The sequence below is a fragment of the Haliaeetus leucocephalus genome, unplaced genomic scaffold (genome assembly GCF_000737465.1).
Source record: "Haliaeetus leucocephalus isolate CR32 unplaced genomic scaffold, Haliaeetus_leucocephalus-4.0 Scaffold0, whole genome shotgun sequence".
Classification (NCBI taxonomy): domain Eukaryota; kingdom Metazoa; phylum Chordata; class Aves; order Accipitriformes; family Accipitridae; genus Haliaeetus; species Haliaeetus leucocephalus.
The window spans coordinates 2,547,950-2,571,016 of NW_010972436.1; the positions used below are offsets into that span (position 1 = coordinate 2,547,950).

At 38.6% G+C, this 23,067-nt stretch overlaps 1 protein-coding gene across 1 annotated transcript in view; it reads left to right on the forward strand.

Annotated features, from left to right (window-relative positions):
* The first annotated feature begins 4,154 nt into the window (after window positions 1-4,154).
* Window positions 4,155-23,067, forward strand: part of SLC25A13 (solute carrier family 25 (aspartate/glutamate carrier), member 13) — an 81,272-nt gene continuing 62,359 nt past the window's right edge. Inside the window, exons 1-4 of the mRNA XM_010569125.1 lie at window positions 4,155-4,228; window positions 6,151-6,204; window positions 10,858-11,000; window positions 17,566-17,681. Coding sequence (XP_010567427.1) covers window positions 4,223-4,228; window positions 6,151-6,204; window positions 10,858-11,000; window positions 17,566-17,681 — 319 coding nt within the window. The 5' untranslated portion in view covers window positions 4,155-4,222. The remainder of the gene's footprint in view (window positions 4,229-6,150; window positions 6,205-10,857; window positions 11,001-17,565; window positions 17,682-23,067) is intronic.

Consider the following 23,067-nt stretch of genomic DNA (forward strand, 5'->3'; position numbering starts at 1 on the left):
GTGTTGGTCACAGTGTGATGCTTTTTGCTTTTATTAAACAATTTTGCTGAGCAATGACAATGCCTAGCTATTTTTACCTTAGTATCGGGCTAATTTTATGGTCCTTCTGTTTTCCAGGTCTTTCAGTAGGAAAATTGTAGAAGTACACAGCCTAAATGTCTTTTTACGTAGCATTAATTAGCTATTCTTGGAAATTCTTGTAGCAGTTTTCCTTAAGATATACACTACTCTCACATTGGTTTCTGTACCTACTTGGAAGCATTGGACAAACTGGACAAGCATTTTCCTGTGTATATGTAATTGATAACTGTGTGTTGGTCCTGAGTCAGGTTGTGTGCAAAAATACTATGGTTTATTGGGAATCTCCTTGTGCAAGAACCATCTTATGAACAAGCCAGCTGCATTTGCTTTGGGACTTTGAAAGTAGAATCAAAGCTAGCAGCTGACTGCCCAATGAAGTAGTCTGTTAGCTTTGATGCATTTGGGGGAGGTGAGACTTCCACTTACCATGGTGTGGAAGCTGAACTGGGAATTGCCCAGGATTTATAATTGTGACAGAGTGAAGATAGATGCGAATAGTTTTGCCTGAGATTTGCTGTCTGTTAGCTAGCAAATTTTGTTCTGCTTCACCATTGATGGAGTAGTCTCTGTGCAACTGTCTAGTTGCATTAATGTTTATTTGGTAGCTCTGCATACTGAATCAGCCTGTAGGATCTAAAAAGACTTTGTTGATTAGTGTTAATAACATTTTTTTTTCTTAGCTTAGCTAGGTGTTATTGGATAAAAGAATGCAGTAATTGCTACTTAGTGTAGGGTTACACTTTTGCAAAACGTAATTGTAATGTTCGACTCTGAGGATGAGAACTGTTTTTAGAAAATAAATGTTTTTGTCTCAAGGTGACTGTGCTCAAACTGATCAGGCTGAATGTACCTGCTTAGTAGTTACCAGCTTCTCTTACAGTGCTTCTTACCCTAAGCCTTTGGGTGGGTATGCCAAATGCCATCTGATTATATTTTCCTAGGAGAAATACTCAGCTTACCGTTAGGGAGGTCTGGCAAGAACGTCTATTTGATCTGCATTCTGTGCCAGCTCTCCTTGCAGTTGTCTGCTTCCCTGCTTGGTGAGCTGGTCCACATCTTGCTTGCAAACTTTCCCGTGATGCTGAGTTCTGTGTAGTTCACTTTCCATTGCAGATCACAGTCAAGTTCTTTTACTTGGATTCTGTTGAGCAGAAGGAATGGCAGTGCTTTTGCTGAGGTGAGAATATGCTGAAGCTTGTTGGGCTAATAAAAAACAGTTATTGGGGCAGCTGAAACAGGAGACAGTGCCTTGGACAGATGTTGATGCAGAACACTGCTGTAACTTATGATGCTGTATGTGATGATGGAAGCTGACCAAGGGGAGTTGCTAGGTTAGAAGAATGATCGTGTATGTTTGTGGTAGTACTAGTGTAAATATGGAAGAAGGGTGATTCTCATCTAAGTAAGCAAGTTAGTTTTATTAATATACAAACTGGAGCATTGTTTTAGCATAATACTTACACAGTATTAATAGACTTCTGGTCTGAATTCCGTCTTGGCCAGTAACTGCTCTTTAACTGGTTTCCAATATTCCAGTCACTCATTTAAGCAGGAATGTAAGGTCAAACCCTGGTTTGATCTCCTCTGGAGTGGCACATTTTGAGTGTGTATGTATACTCTTAGCCAGAAGGAAACATTACGGTGATCTAATCTGACCTCTTAAATAAACTGGGCCACATGTGTTTGAGTCTTACAGGTGGACTCAATAACTTGTGATGAAACTAAAGAATACCTCTAGAATACATGAGGTTTCAATCTTGATTTGAGGTCTTTTAGTGGTGCCAAATACATTGCATTCTTTAGTCGTGTTTAAGAATGGAAGAACTTTTAAAAAATAGTCTACATTTCAACATGAAACTACTAGAGCTTGTGATCACTTGTTAGGCCTTTCATCAAACATCTTCTCTCTGTATGTGCCTGTAGATGGTGTTCTCTAGAATTAAACAGATTGAGCTCACTAGTGCCCATCAGCAAGGCAGCCCTGCCACAGCTCTGGTTCTCTGCTTGGAGAATGGCTGCTCTCCAGCATCTTACCTGCTTGGTGTTAGGAGTTTTTAAAGATCATCAGGGTAGAGGGGGACATCTTTACCTCCATCAACTTTCTCCTTCACGCTTGAAGGTCAAACTGTGAGGAAGAAACAACATGAGAGATGTTTATCTCTTTATCTTTAGTTAGGACTTGCTGTTGTCCCAATAAACTTTCTGGAATGTTGTAGCAATTCCCAAGTATTCCTGGATCCCCATCACCTTTCTCCTCTATCCAAACGATGGCTACTAAAGTGATCTTTACCATAAAGGTGAGAAGATCAGACATCTTATGTTTGCCATTAGGTTAATGCTATATTGGCATTAACTTTGATGTTCCTGCTGCCCTTTTTCTCTCTTGCCCACCTGTGTTGTTGTTCTTTACTGGGTGGAGCACACTCACTACTTTATTAGTCCTTTGTATCTCTTGATACCATATACCATCTGACAACCTGTTCCTTCTGCCATGTGTATGACAAATATATTAATAGAGTTGATTGGAAATGTAATATAATTTTCTTTGATTCCCAATGGATTCTATTTTCTTGTGTTGTTGTACAGTTATATTTTTCTGGGAAGAGTCAGTTTGCATTTGTTATTGAGGGTGGAAGTGAGACTGAAAATGCACGTCACTCTAAATTGAGCATAAGTCAGCAAGGAGAAAAGAGCTCTGCTGGAGAAAATGGGCTGAAATTAAGATGAAGGTGCAAGGGAGTCTAAGGATATGAACAGCTCCAGCATGCAAATCAACCCGTGTGTTACTGTTCCTCACTTAAAGAGCTTTCCCTTTCTCTGTGCACCCTCTGTCTCCTTTTGCTGAACGTCATTGCTAATGGGAGGGTTTCGGCGTTTTTAAATTCGGTTCTTATATTGCCTGTGCTGGCTGGTTCTTCGTATACATTATAATGCACATGTACACATAGTATGTTGGCTAAAACTTCCAAGTATCTACCTTAGGAATGAAAATCCCTGCTGACATTTTCTGTACGTTATCCCAGTCTCTTCTGTAGCATTTCCTGACTGTGTTATAATCCTGCACTTTAGTTTCTATACTCCCTGTTGTCTCCTGTTTTTCTAAAAATAAATGTTTGTTGGAGAGATTTCTTCACTGAACCTTACTTATTAAAAGTTACTGGGTTTTTTTAAGTGTTAGTGTCTGTTACAAAGCATCTCTTTGTGAAGAGCAGTAATAAGCATTTCCCTCAGATCTGTTTTATCAAATGCCTTCTCAGGCAACTAGACAGATGTCATGCCTACCAGCTCATAGCTGGTTTTCTCTCAGGCTTCTTATGGAGAGAAGATAAAGTAAAATGGAGAAGGCTTTCCAGTAACAAAACTCATCACCTAAGCCCAGTTATATGAAAGTCAGTAAATATCATCTGAGTGGACTGAAGGAGAAGCAGCCTGTGTCTGTGGGTCACTTTTCATCAGGCACACTACCTGTTGGCTTGCAGTCTTGTTGGCATCAGGTTACTTAGCCCACCTTCAACTGCTAACATAACTGGGAACAATTTTTGGAATGGTATTGAAAGTGATATTTTGACCTTTTCCAGAAGGGGAATCTGCTAGTAATGCCTGTCATCGGGATCAGTTCTTGTGTCTGTGTGTGCAGCTTCAGCTTTGCCCACAGCTGGGGATGGATGAAAGGCTAAATTAAATACTTCTCCTTTTAGGACTAGTATGGCTGCATTAGCATCAGCCCTCCTGAAGCTGTTAACATAATGTAATAGAGGCTCTTTTCCTTAATTAGGGTCAAATAGACCTTTCAGAATGGACATTGGTGGATGACACATGGACAAACCAATTAATGTGGTGCTAACCATCCCTTTCCTATCCTATTTCCCGGGAAATGGAAGAATGTGGAAGTAGACTGCGGGAAATGGAGGGAAGCTGTGGTCCACAGCCACTGCTTGGGCTGCTGTTCTGCAGTGCCTCTATGCATTCATTGACCTGACCAGCTTCAGCCTGCCTTTCAGTATATGGTTTGAAAGAAACTTGCTGTAAAAAAACCCACCAACCCATAATCAAAAGGGGGCTGAAAAATGGCAGCTGGGCTGTGAGCATATTTTGTCTCCTGAGTTTCTCAAAATATTAATGTCAGTGAAACCAAAGGAAAATGAGTGTAAGTTCAGCTATCAGCATGTACCCCTTTCCTTTGTTCTTTTCATCCCTGGTTTATTTAGGCTTAGATTTCTGGGACAGTATAAAATTTAAACTTTAAGACAGATGAAGTGTGATACTGATTTATTTTTAATGCCTGTAGGTGTTTGAAGTGTCTTTTGTTTGCCTGTATAGTGGCAAGATTCTGGATTGCAGCAGTATAGAAATGCTGGGTTTTTTTCTTTCCACAGTTCCCAATTACTCTAGAGTACCAGATTTTTACAAATGGGCTTAAATTAAATCTCTGCTTACTACACAGTGATTACATTTAGGACAGCTGGTACTTTAGAAAATACACATTTTTAGATTCCCAGTTTCACAATTACACTTTGATTTTTTGCAACTGCCTCCACACGGATTTCCGTGCAAACACAGAATTGGGACTCCAGCTGTGGACTCGGTCATTTGAGTCCTAGCATAACTTCAGGTGTGGTTTTTCCTTTTTAAAAAAACCTTCTAGAATTTTATAAGAAACCTTATTCATACACTTTTCTTAAAATACTCTGGGTTTTTTTTGTGGGGATTTTTTTTTGTTGTCTTTTTTTTTTTTTAGTTTTTTTTTTTTAAATTTTTAAATGACCCATACTAAAGATTCTTCATTAAATATACGTGTGAGGATATAATGCTGTTGTACAGACTTATACAGATTCCTACCATTTTCTGCAGTAGTCTAGTGTGCTACTAGAAGTGCCCTTGCAGTCACATTCGCTTTTACAGTCTACCATTACTCTGGAGAGTCAAGAAAGTAGTTGGTCACGTTTCATTGATAACATTTCTGATGTTTAATTCTTAGGTGAGGGTAAGATTTTTGTGTCTTGCCCTTTGGCTGTTTATTCCCCATTACAGAGATGTTTTCACAAGTTTTTTGAAAATCCAGGTTTGCTTGCAAAGTAATTTTTTTTTAATTAGAAATAGATTTATGTGCTGAATGGACTTACCAGGTGATGGTTATTATGTTGGCAAGCAAGATTTTATCAAAGTATCCTGAAGGAAGAAAGGGAAACTCTATAGCAGGCACAGACTGAGGGGATGAATCCACTTACTGCCAAAAGCAGCAAATGGATGGCATGGTATGTCAACAAGGAAAATAGTGATGGGTTTACTCTCCATAGTTGATATAGAAAGTTTTTTAATTGAGTGTTTTGGGGAAAAAAATTCCTATTTCTTTGGGTTTGTGGTGATATATATATATCTCTCTATATCTTAGAGATATCTCTCTCTGTATATATATATATCTTAGATGTATATGTATAACTTAGATTTTAGTTGGAAACTGGCTAGTTGTCTGATCTGCAGAAAAGTGTAGATACTGTGCTTCCTGAATTCATCTCATCAAAAAGGTCTACACTGTAAATTTAAATAGTTTAAAATGTTAGAAGTAGGAAGTAGAAGTACCAATAAACCAAATAATTACATTGGAATTCAGTCTTTTAGGGAGTTGTTTTCTTGGACAAGTTTGTAAGTCTGAGTATTTTATTCTTGCCATCTATCAGCTGGGGGCTGCGTATGGTACTCTGAAATCCTTAGGTGAAAGATGCTGGAAGTATAAAAATCTATATGGTAAAGATGGTATAATGCCGAATCCCAGCAGAGAGGTATGTTGAAAAGATTTGATACTTGAATATCTTTATGACTTGTTAATGTGCGCTTGTTTAAGAATTGCAGGGTTGCATAAGGGAAGCAGTTACAACAAAAATGTTGAATAACTTCGTGTAAATGTGAAATGAGTAAAATAAGCATGGCCAGCTAAAGTAGTATCTAATTTATCTAAGGTGAACGTTTATTTTCATCACTCATTCTGTTGTTCGAATTCTTCCTTTTAAATGGCACTTTAACATCTTTTTTATAGATTATGCATATTAATGTAATCGTATTTACTTGTAGGTGGCTCTAACCAAGAGAGCTGATCCAGCTGAGTTGAAAACAATATTTTTGAAGGTATGTATAAAGTAAATATTTTACTCTTTTTGCTTAAATTTTTTATATCTTTTGCTACTTTATTGCAGCATACAACTCTTGATAGTTTTTCCAACCGTTAATCAGTCACTGTATTATTACCATGTTAGATTTAAATACCATTATCAGAATTGAACAATGCTCACCAAGAAGTCAGATATATTCCTGAGTGATTATTGTATTGACTCAGAAGAAGTATTACTATCTTAGAAAAAACCCGCTTTGTTCGGAGAATGTGGTGGGAGTTTCTGTATTGTTCCTACACATAGTAAAATGTTCATGTAGACACCTTGCTGTTAGACCATTTGGTAAACTTTCTTCTCGCATCCTTGCTTCCTTCCTTCCTTCCTTCAGGGTTATCTCTGCTTTTGTAATTTGTAGAAGTGTTGGGAAGATCACCTTGTGAAGTGGTGGCCATATTTATTATTTAAATAAAACTCTCTCCTGGTTTCAGCTGGGATAGAGTTAATTTTCTTTCTAGTAGCTGGTATAGTGTTATGTTTTGGATTCAGTATGAGAAAAATGCTGATACACACTGATGTTTTCAGTTGCTGCTAAGTAGTGTTTATATTAAGTCAAGGATTTTTCAGCTTCTCATGCCCAGCCAGCAAGAAGGCTGGAGGGGCAACAAGAAGTTGGGAGGGGACACAGCCAGGACAGCTGACCCAAACAGGCCAAAGGAATATTCCATACCATGGGACGTCATACCCAGTATATAAACTGGGGGGAGTTGGCCTGGGGGGAATTGCTGCTGGGGAACTAACTGGGCATTGGTTGGTGAGTAGTGAGCAATTGCATTGTGCATCGCTTGTTTTGTATATTCCAATCCTTTTATGATTATTGTAATTTTATTATTATTATTATTGTCATCATCATCATTATTCTCTTCCTTTCTGTCCTGTTAAACTGTTCTTACCTCAAACTGAGTTTTACCTTTTTTTTTCCCTGATTCTCTCCTCATCCCACTGGGCGTGGAGGGGTGAGTGAGCAGCTGTGTGGTGCTTAGTTACTGGCTGGGGTTAAACCACGATGAATTCCTTCTGTGTTGGCCTGCTGTAGAAGTGTGCAAGTAAAGAAATGACTTGTGTACTTGCTTGTATACTTGGGAGAAGTGTGCTTTAATGTTTTGCTGGAAATTGGCTTTCTTTGACCCATTTTCTAAATCTAAATAACTATTCCTAACCTTCCGAAGATTTATTAGTACAGTGTCTGTATTAGTTTGGTAGTCTGGTATGAAAAAAGAGAACAGGAATTGGTGGGCCCGGAGAATATATTTGAGGTAGGTGCCACAGTGCTACAGGGTGCGGTTGTATCTGAATTATTATTATGAAGGTGATGAGTGCCTCAGAGAGCTCATATCTTTCCAAGTTCCTCCCTCCACCTTCCCTTTTTCCAGCATCATACCCCACTCTCCATGCACTTCTTGGCATGTTTTCCATTGTCCCTTGTGAGCTATTATTATCAATACGTGTGGGTGTCACTATGTATACTGCCAGTATTTATAGCTTTATCATATACTGTCAGTATTTATAGCTCTGAAATCAGATTTTCAGTTGAGGAAGGCAGGATTTAACTTATGAAGTCCCAGAACTTGTGTCTGTCAGGAGAGCAGAAAGACTTGAAAAAGGATGGGATAATGTGATTTTAGAGGTAAATGCTTGAAGAGTACGAGCAAGGCAGCAGAAAAGGCAGACAGGGAGTAGACTGCTGACCTGAGAAGGTGGCAGCATTGAGGAAGAGAGTAAACACAGTAGAGAGAATCCTGGTCCCTTCTGCAATACAAGGCAGCACTCAGTTGTGGTGGGGTGGGTTGGTTGGTTGGTTGGTTTCCTGAGAATAGTGTGAAAATTGTTTCCTACCTGCCTGTAGGTATTCACTTCTCTGGTGTTTCTAAAGATTGTAGCTCCCTCAGCTTTCAGTTTTGGTGGATTGAACGGGTTGTGGTTGAGCACACTAAATACCACCTCCAGCTCCTTTTTCGTCCTTTTCTGCTTCCCCTTCCACTGAAAAGAAGGGGTCTCGGTAAAGTAAAGTAATGAAATACGAGGTAAACATTTTGTTCAGTGTAATACAGAAATTGTCCTGCTGGTTACTACTAAGAGGGAAGAAGGATGAGTGAATGTGGTATGTTGTTTTGTGCTCTACAGATAAGCGATGGCCAGAGTGTTAATTAAGCTGCTTCTAAGTGGTGAGGCCAATACAGTTGCTTCTGCAGATTGTGGAATCTTCACTTATAAAATAACTTGACAGCCATTCTTTCTACTTCGATTAAGTATTAAAAAATGTGATTGCCAAGTAGGAATACTAGAAATAAATACGAAGCTAGAAGTTTAAATACAGTTGATTACAGTCAACTTTTAGTGTATTTAATACATCAAACCCTCAATAAAATGTTTGCAAATCTTATTTAAAATGGGGTTGAACTGGTTAATACTTGACTATCTAAAATGTATGTAAATAAGTTACCAAAAAGCCATTAAGTACTATTGTATAATATCAAATTCTCAGTGGGTATAATTGCCAAAGTGGGGAAAAACACAATTGTAGAGAACCATTTTTTTAATGTCTCTCCTCCAAAACCAATAGAATTGATGTTTTTCTCTTTTTGTTATGATAATTTCCAAGAGTAACTCTACTTTTTCTAAGTCTTCTACCATAACCCCTAAGAGATTAGATTTTAGTCAAAGTGATCAAGCTGACATTTTCCAAGGTCATTTTCTATATGTAGTGTGGAGTACGTGAGTGGATTTCAAATACACTTGAGTAAATCACAATGACAAGAAACAGGGGGACACTGAAACCTTATGCTGTTTTCTGTTATTGAGTGCCCTAGCAGGGGGTTAGCCTGGATGAAAAAAATGAAATATAGAAGCATAGGCTGTCTGACTTATTTGATTCGTTTCTCAATAGCAGCTGTGTTAAAAGTTTCTGAGGCTGGGATTCTGAAAGATTCTGTCTCCCTGCAAATGATTACATTGAAATCAATTGATCTGCTAGTCCTTATAAAAGTATACAATTCAAAATTCCTTGCAGTGTATCAAATAGAAAGCTGGTGTTACAAACAGTGTCTATTGAAACAGGAATCCTTAAATGCTAACCAATATATAGATGCCAAAGCAAGTTACGTTTTGTTTGGGCTTGGTTCTCTGAAGCCTTGTTTCTTGAAGATATTGCTGTACCTGAAGACTGTATTTATATAACACTAGAAGAAAATAATCTACTTACTGTTACACTTTGGCATCCCTCTGAGAGTTATATGCCTGCAGCAGGTATAACGGTACTCTGCAGGCACCAGTGTGACTCTACGAAATGAAAACTGGCAGTTTCCTTTCCTTAGCAGAGCCATAGCAATGTAAAACAAAATTTGTTTTTGAAGTACGCTACCACATAGCAATAGGCATCTAATTTATTTATTACTTCAGTGTGGATAATGCTCTGTGGGGAGCTGCAACAATGGTTTATCATCCTACCTTGCCTTAAAAAAAAAAAAAAAAAATTAACAGTTGCTTTCCAGTTCTCAGTGAACATTTGTTATCCCAAGACAGACCTTTTTCCCTTAAAGCTAATACATGGTTCTGCAAATGTTGCCTGGGTTTTCTTTTCCTCTTAATTATTGTCCTTATCCTTTTTCTTTCCTTAGAAAACATTTTTAGGGTTGATTTCAAATTTACCCTTCTACAGAAAATGAGGGCTTTAAACTTTGAGGGGTGACTGAGGAATCAGGGTGAAGATGGTAGCAAAGGCAATTTTATTTATTTATCTATTATCTTCAGAATATTTTAATATTCCTTTTCCTTGGTACGTGACATGTTACTGGAGGCTTCCCTTGGGAGCAAATATGCCTAGGTCTGTCGATAGCTGTTTTCTGGACTAGTATGCCAGTAACTATGGTATAAAGTGGGATAACATATGCCAGCAGTGTCTGGTAAGTTGTTGGACCTCTCTTCTTGTTTCTGCAGTGTGCTGAACTGTTGGAAGTTCTTGTTTTCTGTTACGTTTTCCTGCAAGTGCTATTCTCTGGCCTCCTTTCAGCAGTTCAATCAAGGAGGAGTGTCTGTAGGTTCTCCTTTACTTAGAGACCAGCTGTGGTTGAAGGTGATGCGGTGGTGTTCCTCCAAAACAGCACCCCCAGGTGGACACCCCAGGTGTGGGTTTGTTTACTCCACTAGCGCTGCAATGTCATTTCGTGGGTGTAAACCTGCCTTCTCATCCCGAAGTGGAATGGCTACACAAAGGAGTCATTTCAGATAAATAAGATATGCTGGAGTATCCCGTTGCTGGCAGAGTTCAGTGGGCCTGAGATGCCACATACATGTTAGCAAATGTGTGTGTGCTTTGTGTTCTACTTCAGAAAAACATTCGGTGCTGGAGCATTTCTAGACTACTGTGGAGAAACTGTTGACATGATAAAAAAATCATACATCTGCCACTCTTCTGGCTGGGAAGCTAAGCCTTCAGCTGCTTGAGTACTCCCCACTTACTCTTTCCTGTTTGGGTGTAGGCTGTAGGTTCTTCAGAGCAGAACTGTCATCTGCTGTAACGTAAGCCTCCGCCTGATAGGAAACTATGGGTGGTGGTAATAAATGCCTGGAGAAGGATGTATTTGAGGCACTAAATATTGTATTCATTTAACAGTATGCGAGTGTGGAGAAGAATGGTGAATTCTTCATGTCTCCTAATGACTTTGTCACACGGTACCTGAAGATAATTGGAGATGGTTTGCCTAATGCAAGCACTGTACAGCTCCTTGCAGGTGTGGTGGATCAGACAAAAGATGGGTAAGTGGTTTTTTTTCTGTTGTTAATTTAAAAAATACAAAACCATTCTTCTAAAACAGTCTTGATGCCTGAAGGGTGGTGGCGTTTGGTTTTGGTTTGGTTTGGGGTTTTTTTTTGCTTTTTTCTGCCTGGAGATACATAAAGGAATACAGTATCTTTTAAGTGGAAAGAGTAGAAACTATGTTTTGGGCTGCATGTACCATTTAGCTGAGCAAACCATTTTCTATCTATTATGTATTTTTAACTCATTGCACCTTTCATGTTTGTTGACTGGCTCCCCTAACTCCTGCTTTTCCTTTCCTTCCATGAGTCTTTCTGTCTCTGTTTACTGTATGTATCTGTCACAAACACATTCAAATAGCAGTCCAAAATAAGTTTAGATGGTGTAGGAAGAGATCGTATAAAAAAGTGCCCTGGCTTTGTTTTGCCATAGCACTGTTAAAGGTTTTTGCCACTGGTTTTTTCCCCTAAGAGGGAGGAGGAGCAACTAAGGTATTTAGGGAGCCACTTTGCCGTCTTGGGAAGACAGCAGTGAAGTTGGTTGCACATGGTTTGCATTTGAAAGGCTGGCTTTGCCAATAGGCAAGATTAGCTACCACTCCATCTTCCCCCTTCTTTAATGAAATCCTAGCTTTTGCTTTTGGTACTTGCCCGGGCAAGGTGTCTCTTCACCCATATGAATGCATTTTTTTAACCCTGCCTTTAAAGTATCTTTAGAGAAGCTTCAGAATAATTAGCTATGGACTTAAAGTCTGTAGTTGTGGCATTTTTAGAAACCAGAAAACTTCAGGCATGACTCATATCAGTGGTTGCAGAGAATAAAATGTGAGATAAATAAAGCATGACTAGGGAATGCAGGCTTCCTAGGGAACAGATGCATGTGTAACTGAGAACTTTTGCAATAATTTCTGTGCTCTCTTCTGCTCAGCCAGCCTCATGTATTTGGCAGCTGGGTACCTTAAACCTTGCAGACGAGTTAACGTGATGATTGTTACCCTTGGTGAAAGAATTCTGTAAAAAGTTATATTGGTAACATTAGCATGATGGCAGCAAGAAAGTGGTGGCTTCAGGTAGCGTTTGACTGAAAACATTAAACATTTCTCAGATTTCTTCCCTTGGTTTGATGCCTGCAAAAACGGCATTTGCCAAATTACATGGCTTCAAATCCATTTTGTAATAAGAAGATTGAGAGTATAATCCATACCTTGTGATTTGGATCTCCCTCACAAGCAGAAGCTGGTGTTAGGAAGAGCAAAACATAAAACTGTAGCCTATGTGAAGTTGTTGACAAGTTGGGATTTCATAACTTGGCTTGAACTTGTAGGAGTTTTGCGGTGTAGTATTGAGGCTTCTAATTGCTGCTTTCTGCCATGGGTAAGGACTGTTTCTGCAGTCCAGACTGTGCAGTGGCAAGGGACTGCATGTTCCTAACATGTCTTTGGAGAGTCTTTTCTGGTATTCAGGCTGTCTTCTTGTTTAGCTGCTGTACTAATATGTGAAAGAGTGGAGAAAGTTAAGAAAGTGATTAGCATCCATCTCTCTCTAACCTGGCATTGTAGCATTTTTTTGCCGTGTGGCCAGGCATTTCTACCTTGTTCTAGTGGTGTATAAAGTAATTTGCAGAGTGATCGTCTGAAGCAAGGGTCAATTGCTTTTTGGTTCCTGGAATGAAATATAGGGACGGCAACAGGACCTACTGGTCTTGTCCTATTGAATTCTTTCCAGCTTGGCAGTCCAGAGCTCCAGGTTTTAAAGTGAAGTACAAAACTGCTTTTGTTAGTCTTCATTTTTAATAGGCTGGTCAGTGTTTAGGGACTTACACGTGTTTAAGGTCATGAGAGTCTGTTCAATAATTTAGTTTTATTTCTAGTATAAAGTAGAAGGTAGCTTGCAAGAGCAATGACAAAGTTAATTTTGTTATAGTGTTAGTGGCTTAAAGTAGTGCGGTTCTGAAAATACTGCTAGGATATTTCTAGAAGCATTTATCCACTGTCTTGGATCCCTGTTTTGCTCTGAAGAAGCATCTCTTCTTCATGATTGGTGAGCATGACCACTCTCTCAGCCCAGAACTACCAAGGTTGCTCCTAGCACTTTTAAAAATGCTTTTTAATTCCTTCTGATTTTGATGAGAAGTTAGGTACCGAGTGTAATCAGTGAGGAATACTAAAATGGGTAAGTCACTTGGGTAAAAGGCAGACAGCACAAGAGCTTCTGACTCATGAGCAGAGCAAATAAATAGGCAAAGAGTTGCTTACCCCAGGCTGAAGAATTCCTGAGTGTGGAGTGTAAAGAACAGTAGCTCTTATGTACAATCTGACTGTGGTTGCTGTGGACAAAATCTCTCATGTAGCTCTAGCACAATTCCTGCATTGCCAGAGATTAAGGATTTGAGGCTATCTACAGGAGCTGCCATTAGTGTGACAAAGGTATGAGACCTCTTAAGGCAGACTTTGTCATTCAGTGAATATCTGTTGCTTGGAAGCAAGTTTTACCTCCATCTTAAGTCAGGGCATAGGGTTATTTGGAGGTAGACTTTCCTTCTGACCTCTTACGGAAACATCTTTTTAAGATTTCCTTTAAGAAAAGGAAATGCTTTTCTTGCCGATGGCCAGAGAAGTCTTTCAAATTAGTAGATTAGTAATAATACAGATTTTTTTAAGTCTTATATTGCATGGCTGTAGTTTGTATGAAACGGACTTAAGGGCTTTGATGGGTTTCTGGCCTTAAGCTTCTCATTCCTAATCTTAGTACCAAAACAATGCTTCATTTGGCTTCAGCTGGATCAGAAACTTCACCAAAATACTCTGGCTTTCTCAAGACCTATCAGCAACAGGCCAGGCATTTTCCATCCTGCCTACTATAGCATACTGTTTTTCAGTCTTTTGTTGTACTTTTAAACATCTGTCTAACAAAATAAGTATTAACTGCCCATCTCTGTTTGGACTGTAGTAACCAACACTTTACTGAGAAATACTGTATCCTTTATTTTTAGAAAGGACAAACTATTCAAAAATAACACCTGGAAATGCCAGCATTTTCCATTACTGTTGGATATAAATTTATACTCTAATGCATCAATTTATACTATACTTAGTTTACCTAGGTTGCAGCATAAAATAATAGATGTAGCTTCAATTTGTGTCCCATTATGCTATCAAGTTTAAATTGCTGATACAGTAAAAACATATGCATTGATTTCTGAAGGAACCTCTTCATCATTGCATTTGTATGTATTATTACAGTGGGTGATGGCTTTTTTATTTTGCATGGCTACATACGGACTTTCTTTGGTGGGAATGCATCATGTCTATGTGGTGCCCAGATTCCATGGGCGTGAGCACCAAAAGAAGAAGCATGGAAGAAAGGAGAGAGTAGTAAATAGTGGGGTTGCTGCATCATACCCAGTTGTTATGTTTGGACTGTAGCTCTTGTGTATGGATGTTTTTAAAATATCAAGATTTCAACCTTCCTCAATAAATCGTGCCAATATTGGGACTGATAACGAGGATGTGAAGGTGAAGGAAGACTTTGACCAGTTGGGCAGGATATCTTCAGGATTGAAGTAAAATTTTGTAAACATTTCAGCTTCCTCTCTTTGTGCTGTTAAAATCACTAGGCTTTTCTCTGCTTTTGTAACATAAATGAGCACTTGTTTAGGTAGATAAAATAACTCTTAAGTAGTATATTGAAGTCCATGTTAATATGTGCTGTTTAATGACACCTAATGATATTCAGTGAAGGGTTGTGCTAAACCCAAAAGGGTGATGCTAAACCGGAGAGAAAATGTGTTACCCAGGCAACTACCCTTGTGCAGTACAGAGAAGTGAGCATATGGCTATGCAGTACACATTATTTCAGCATCTTTAAGCATTAAGAATCACACGTGTAATTGACTGTGAAAAATTACTGCTCAGTTACTGTATTGTATGGTCATAATAGAAGTAAATGAATACGTCATTGTTGCTAGAATAGATCTGTTGGGAATCACTAGCAGGCTAGTCTACTTAGGGAGCAAAAATACAATAAGAAGAAAATAGCTGGTTTAATTAACATGTAAAAATTGGGTTAATTTGAATTCAGCTGGCACAGCAGATATTAATGTCTCTTCTTTAACAGTCTGGCTAGAACCACACAATTTGTACACTTTTAATCTTCCTAGTACTATGAATAATTGTTTTTAAAAATGGATATGGGGTTATTTTAAGCATCTCTGACTTATTAGTTGGGGTTTATAACTTGCAAGTACTGACAAAGAATGCTTCTACCAGTATAACATCTTGTAGCAGTGTTAATACATGGAGTTTTAATCAAATCCAGGCCTGATAACATGGAGTATGTTCTTAGCGTGGTGCTGGGATTCTGTGAGGATAGGTGCTATATTTCTTTTCTGTGCTGTCATCACTATGTTAGGATCTGTTGGTAAGGTCATATGCTGGTTGTTGTTTCACACAAAAAGCATCTTTATCAAAATGCTGTTGGCAGATATTTTAGATTTTTAATTCTAAACAATCCTATTCTAGAGTCTTGTTGCCTTCTGTCTATTTTGTTTTCTCTGTGTGGGCTTTATAATCTTTGGGACAGAAGAGTTCAGTGCTTTCTATCTGCTGTTGTGGAAGTTGTCAGGTATGTAGCCAATAGTAATGGATAATAATGAGCTTTTATAACCTGTAAGTCACATAATAACAATAAATATGCATAAATGCAAAACTAAGTAGGTTGTGATATATTGGTTTAAAATTGCAGGAAATGTTGCATTTTTAAAAATTTCTTTTGGCTTAGGAGAGATGGAAGTTTTCTTCCATTTAAAGACTGAGTATCTGTGTATTCTGTGTCTAACAGTTGGGAGTACTGAGGGCTCCCAAGGAATTTAAAATAAACAACTTGATGGCCTGCCCATGTGCTAACGTGCGCATATGTAGCGAGTCATTGGCTTCTTTGCCAGCAAAGCTTAAGGCATGCTTATATGTTTACTGGCATCAGCAATTGTGAGTTTAATATTAAGAATACCTGAGGAGGTTTCTCTTTATTTATTTCTCACACTACATAATAACCTATGGTGGCAAGTTCCTTGAACTAGTTATTTGTTAGACTATTTCTGACTCTACATATGCTTTCTTTTATTTAGTGCATATATATTGAGGGAGGTAAAGTAGAACAGCTTTTTGGCCTTCTCTGTGCCATGCTTTTATTTTTTAATGTCCTCTTTTGTTCATCTTCTTGTTTCATGTTCTTCACGGAAATCAACTTCTGTTACCCTATGGATGTTTGGCTGCTGACATGCAGCAAGCACGCTTCTGTGTGACTTGAAATTAATTCCCTTAAGACAGGGTGGCTGGAAATTGCTGTACAGTCATGGGTCGTCATAACTTGATAAAATGTCTTTTCCAACCTATTCAAACACTTTGCTCTTCACTGTTATTGCATACTGAGTGGAAGTTTTCATTGAACTGTCTGCAGTGTCATTTTGAGTCAAAGTCCTAAGGATATAGTTAGTTTCTAATAAAAAAAAAAATAATTGTATGTGTTTCTTGACATTTGTTACACTGAATTTTGCGCTTCTCAGAAATAAGCCTTTGTTCCCCAGCTACTGCCATGTGAACCCATTAAAGCTATGCGCTTGCTACACTGACATAAAGCAGCCTCGAGAGAGGGCAATCTTAAACCTCCCAGACTGCCAGCAGGCCCTGCAGCCACATATTTGAAGATCATTTTAAACTGTACAACCTAGACATTAAAGAAGTAGGAGAACAGAAGAATGGTTGGCCTTTGCCTCTTTAAGAATAGGAGTTTGATATCCATTTGAACTCTTGGGTGCGACCCAGAGAAATTAGAACTGCTCAAGGTCTTTGCTGTAGCCAATCTACTGCTGGAAACAATGCCAAGTTGTCTAATTATGTATTTCTGCTTATTAAGTAACTTAAGGACGGGCACTTCTGCTTTTATCTGTGCTCTGCTACTGCGCTCATGTATTGGGAACCTGTCTGTAATGATGAATTTGAATAAACTGCTCTTGGGCTGAGGAGTGATGTGCAGACTACTGCTTGAAATTTGTGACTCAACACGCAGGACTGGAGGGCTGCAATGGATGACTAATAAGTTGCTAGCAAACAGATAATACATTCCAATCGGTTCCTTCTGAAGTGAGTGGCAGCATGTAGGTCTCCAAAAGCCTTAAGTACTGAGTCTTGAGGGAAGTTACTCCTATCATTATTGGCTCTCTGTCTTGCCAGTGGAGGGAGGTAGGCTCCCCCAGAGGGCAGTTCAGTTAGACATTAAAGCTGAGGTGAGTAGCCACGCTGAGCGCTTTGCTTATTTTATGTTCTGTTGTGACTTGCTGAGAGGAATAGTTCCTCGTTCAACGAAGTCATTTCCATCTAGCGATATAAAGGCCTCCTGATGGTATTGGTGATAGGGCATTTTAGGATAAATTTTAATCCCTATTGGTAACATTTTGTACACATTTTGGTTGTGATCTTACTTCTTCTGTATAATCTATGTTATATTGTATTTCAGTTTCCGGCGAGCAAGTGGTTTCATAGCTCTTGCTTTTTCCTTCATCCCTTAGGTTGATATCCTTTCAAGAGTTTGTGGCATTTGAATCAGTCCTGTGTGCTCCAGATGCATTGTTCATAGTAGCCTTTCAGCTGTTTGACAAGACTGGCAAAGGAGAAGTTACTTTTGGTAAGACTGTTATTAAATGTACACTCTTAATTTGAAAATTCCTACTTATGCCAAACTATTTCACCATCTGTTGCTGTAGGAAACACAGTGATTGGTAGTGGAACTACACTAGTGCCAAGCAACTTCCTGGCTGAGTTTTTTTTAATCATTTACATGTGCACAATATGAAGTTGAGGTCATGGTCATCTTCATGGTTTTCTCTGGAGAACTTGTCACTTCTCTTTTTCTCTTCCCCAACATGCTTGTGCAGGTCTTCAGAACAGCAGTGAAAGGTGACTATAGGAAATGATTGTAAAACTGCAAGAAAGTTGCCAGAAGGCTTGGGTGAATGTTGAGTCTGAAATTACCCTGAATTATTTTTTGTTTAAATTGGCTATATTTCAAGCTGGCTTCCTTTTAACTTTCTTCTGTGAGATTTTACAGCAATAAATCCATTATTACCCTACCCTCTCAACAGCCCCCCACCCCCCCAAAAAAATTCAGCTGTGCATTGGAGGTGTGGTGTTTGCACTGACAACATGAGAAATACTCAGGCCAGTTTAAAACTTGATTATGGGAACTGTTTATTTCTAGATACTATAGAGACAGCTTTTGATATCTGCAGGATTATCTGCCACCTGCCTAATGATAAGGGCCATTCTGTCTGGAAGAAGGATTCAGAAATTAGCAGGTTTTAATAACTTCGGACATTGAGGTTGCACTTCAAAAAGTATGGGCGATTTTTTTGCCCTAAATACCTACACTGGATAAAATTGCTATTTCTAATCTGCTACATTTGGACATGGTTATCCATATGTCTCAAGTTTTATTAATTGGTTGTTAAACAGTTTTAAGTAAAAGGAAAGTTGGATGACATTGGCTTTTTTGTCTTTCTGAAATGTATGGTTCACATGTCCTTTGTCTTTTGCTAGTGTTTCCCACACATGTTTTATGCTCAGTTAAAAAATCCCTTCCCTTTCCATTTGAACTGACAAGATCCTGTTACCATTGCTTGAAGCATCATAGTATTCCTTCTACCATCTCCAAAAATCTGTATTTGAAGTTGCGGCTGGTGAGAAGACTTGCTGTCTCTTCTTTTGTCTATTTTGGTTTTTCATTATTTTGGTTGTCTGTTGAGGTTGTGAAAGATGTGCTTTTTGTGTGCTATATTACTTGTTAGAACAGCTTTTTAAAAATTACTACAGATGCTAAAAGATTTGAAAGAATTTCAGGAAAAAGTTCTGCTGATCATAACCTTGATGAAGGAAGTATTTTGTGCCTAACAGTCTTGTGCATGTATATGGATAGAGAGGTAATGAGAGATGGCATGCTTTTAAATCAGGAGGGCACGCATATTTTGCAGAGGTTTTGTTCCAGCGCAGACAAACCGGGGTTCTTGGAATGCCTGTGATGTGCAGGTTCTTGTCTGCATCACAGCCTCTGGTTGCTTGGAGCGCTTGTTAATAATCTAGGAAGAACTGTAGTCGTTTGATCTGAATGCTGAATCAGTCCGACTTAACTTTTTAACTCCTGGCATTCTTGTTCGTATTTTTCCTACTGGCAAATGCTTCCCTTGGGGTTTGACACAGTGAGTTAAGGGATTTGTTTGGCATTTGAAGGCCATTGAAGTCCTTCTAGTGATGAGAGAAACTCTTATGCCAGGCTGTATTTAAGGTATTTGAAAGAGGAGACATGCCAACATTGGCAGAACCTCAGATAGCTTGTTTTTTTTAATTACTTCCTCTCCCCCTTTGAAAGTATAAATGCATTTGTAACTTTTGTATAGTACCTTGTGGCTACCACCCCAGCAAATGCCTGGGAGTGGGGAGGATGTAAGAGCTGTCTGTGTTGTGCATTCTCAGCAGAAACGGTTACCTTTAGACAAAGCTAGTTTCTATTTTCTATCATAAGAAAAAAAGCTCCCCTCCCACTATGAACCCCCCCTAATATTTTCACGAATAAATTATTACAATACTATCTTGTAAGTTTGCCACTCAGTGCCTCAGTCATGAGTCTTTCAGGTTAATTATAAGATCTTTTTCCATTGACTTGAATGAGAGTGGGATCAAGTCCTTATCAAGGTTAGGAGACTTAAATAGGGGTTTTGTATACTGTGGAATTACAGTGTGAAAGGAACAGAAGAAAAGGGAAAGGATCGTTTTTCACTATACTGCTGTTAAGTGTAGTATCTCAAGGATGCCATTATAAGTCTGTATCTCAATTTATTGTTGCAAAGAAACAGCATGGCTTATCTGTGCAGTCATTGTTTTTCTGTATACTGAGATAATGGTATAAATATTTTAGCTTATACCAAACAGAATATAGGGCTTCCCAGCTGTGAGCTTCACATTTTCTACTAAGCAATTCATCCAAATCTTATTCTTCCACAGGTGCACTTAGCTTGGCACCTTTGTGAAACAAATTAATAATGGGCTTTGTGTCAATGAGTTTTTACACTGAATGCTACATCCAGGCTGTGGATATTTAGAGAAATGTTCTGGGTAAAGGAGTTCCAGTATTTAATACTTCGCACTTACTTTTCTTGAAAAATGCTGCACTCTTACTTCAGCTTCTGGGTTGGAAATGCCTTTGCATTTTAGCCATGTATTGACATCTCTACAATTTAAAATGTTTCTTCCAAGTTACAAGTTAACCGTACCTGGTTCTTTGACAGAGCTAGCATGTCTTTAAAAGGGCTGATCCACAAGCAGTGTGGGTACGTGGGGGTGGGTGGGAAGTATTCCTAGTTTATTGCTGTGTGAGGTGAATGAAATGGCCACTAGTAAATTAGTGGCCAGTGGCTGATTGAGACTACACCTGGCTGTTGCATCATGTCGTAGATTTATCTGCTGCTGAAGTGTCAAAGCTTTGACAGTTTGCAAGGAGTTAAAGCTCTCAGCAGGAAAGTGGGAGGAAGTTTAGCTGGCTTTTAAATTCGAGGCAAAGAGCAAACCATTGCTTCTTACTGTTGAGTGTTGACAGGCACATAAAAGCTGATAATGTAAGTCCAGGGGTTTAAGAGACTTAGTAGAGTTGCTTTTTTGTTGTATGACTGTATTTTAATGCCTCATTAAAGAAGCAGAGCCCTTTGAAATTCTTTACTAGATGGCATTTAAAAAAAGGCAAGATGGTTGGGTAAAAATGTCAGTGTTTAAAAACTAAGTCATCTTAACCTTCATCTCTAATTTCAGATGGATAAATGAAATGATGGGAGCTAACAGTTCTGAGCTGTGAATAAATAACACAGCGGTGATATCCAGGGACTAGAATTTTCCTTTTCTTATACTGGTTCTCACAGCCCTAGCGAAGGGCAAAATAAGTGTTGTCCATGTTGGTTTTGCTGACAGAGAAAGGAAAGGCACAAAAAGACATGTGATTGCCCAAGTCTGTGCTGCCAACCGATGTTGAACCTGGCTTTGAAGATTTTCATTCTGATTTGTTTTAAAGTAGAATTTCCCACCAGACAGAAATTCTGGCTCTTGTACTTAATGAAATGTCGCTGTGGTATAGTGTGTGTTTTTCTGGTTTTGGGGGTATTTTTTAAAGGTCTTCTAATTCAACCTGAAGCTGTTTCAAAATGGATGCTGTGTTGTGCTGCTCTGAGAAATAAGAGTATGCTGTAAAACAAGTCAGTCCTTTAATTAAAAAAAAAAATAAAAAGCAAACCAACCCCCCCAAAACCCAGCAAAAACGCAAGGGGAATGGGGATCCTAAACCCCAAATTGTTGTTTGTTTAGCATAATAACTGCAGAATTGAGGAATGTAATCTGCTTTTGTCTCAAGACAAAACTTTATTTACATGTAGACAGCAGCCATTGTGGGTCTCTGCTTCTGTTATTAATTCAGTACATTATATCAGTACAGTTCTTAGGTAAACACATTAATTAAGGATACATCTTACTAAGCACTCCTCTTTGCTTATCTGATACTTGAATTGCCTGAATACTTGTTTGTATACTTTCTAAAAACACATAGCTCTTAACAGAGGTTTAAATAGCTATACAGCTATTGTGATAAGCTTCAGAATTTTTCCTCTATGATAACGTTCTGATACTTTTTCAATATGCAAAGAATTATTAGAGTCTCACAATTGCTTTCCTGACTGAAGGATTAGGTTCAGACTGTGTGAGCTAGCTCTTGCTTTTGTTACAGAGGATTATTTATTTTATTCTTTGCCCTGTAATTGCTTGGTATGACTTGGCTCTTCTTACGGGATCTGTAATTCTTTTATTTTTCTTGCACAACACCTAGCTTAGTGATGCCCAGCCTGGTACACTCAATACCATGTAAAGCAAGGAAAAGCTAAATCTGAACTACTAAAATTGCTGGGGCTATAAGCTTTGATCACTTGATAAATTGCAATATTCAGTATTTCTCAGTGAAATTTCCATTGCTGGTTCAAACTGGTTAGAAACCATTTGTAGCTAGTGATGTGTTAGCTTACACCTACACAGTGAAACATTTGTTGGTTTATAAATGACAGTTGCCTAGATATGATGATCCCAACGGCAACATTACAAATGCAAAATTTGTTTAGTCTCTGATTTTTTTTTGTTGTTGTTTGGACTGGATTTTGCACAAATAATGGCCAGTTTTAATTAAAAGAGGATGTAAAAAGAGGATATTTTCTTCAAAACAATTTTTGAAATCTTCTTGATACTGTTTTCGGAGAATTTTGTTTCTAGACATATGTTGACTTGGCAGGATTTTCTTGTTTTGTTTTTTCTTTTAACTAAAATGTCATGTAACCAGGCAGACTTACATGAAGGCATCTTAAGTAAAACAAAGGCTATTTAGTCACAAAGTGAATCTGTCATTTTAAATATTAGGAGAAACTCCATTCTTTTACATAGTTGTGTTTCATTTGGTCTGGAAAATACAATTGAGTTTTCTAAATCATCCAGAACTGAAATTTGGTGTTTCAGTTTGTTCTGTGTTGTTGGTTTTGTTTTGTCTTTTTTTTTTTTTTTTTTTTTTTAAATCAAAGTTGCCGATTGACAAACATCAGGCTGATGGCCGAGCATCTCTCTTGTTCATTACCAAAACCCAAGGACTGATCACAGAATTATCGAACGGTTTAGGTTGGAAGGGACTGTGGCAGCCACCTGGTTCAAACCCTTGCAGGGCCATCAAGACTGGGTTGCTCTGGGGGCAACATCTGTCAGGGTTTTAAATATCTCTGAGGATGGAGACTCTGCACCCTTTGTGAGCAAGTATCTTCCAGTGTTTGACCACTGTTACAGTGAAAAATAATTTCCTGATGCCTAGTTGGGATTGCCCATGTTCCAGCTTGCCTCTTGTCCTTCCACTGTGTCTCTCTGTCTTCCCTTCACCCTCCCATTGGGTAGTTGCAGACATCAGTGAGGTCCTCCTTTAGCCCACCTTTCTCCAGGCTGACAAAACCCCA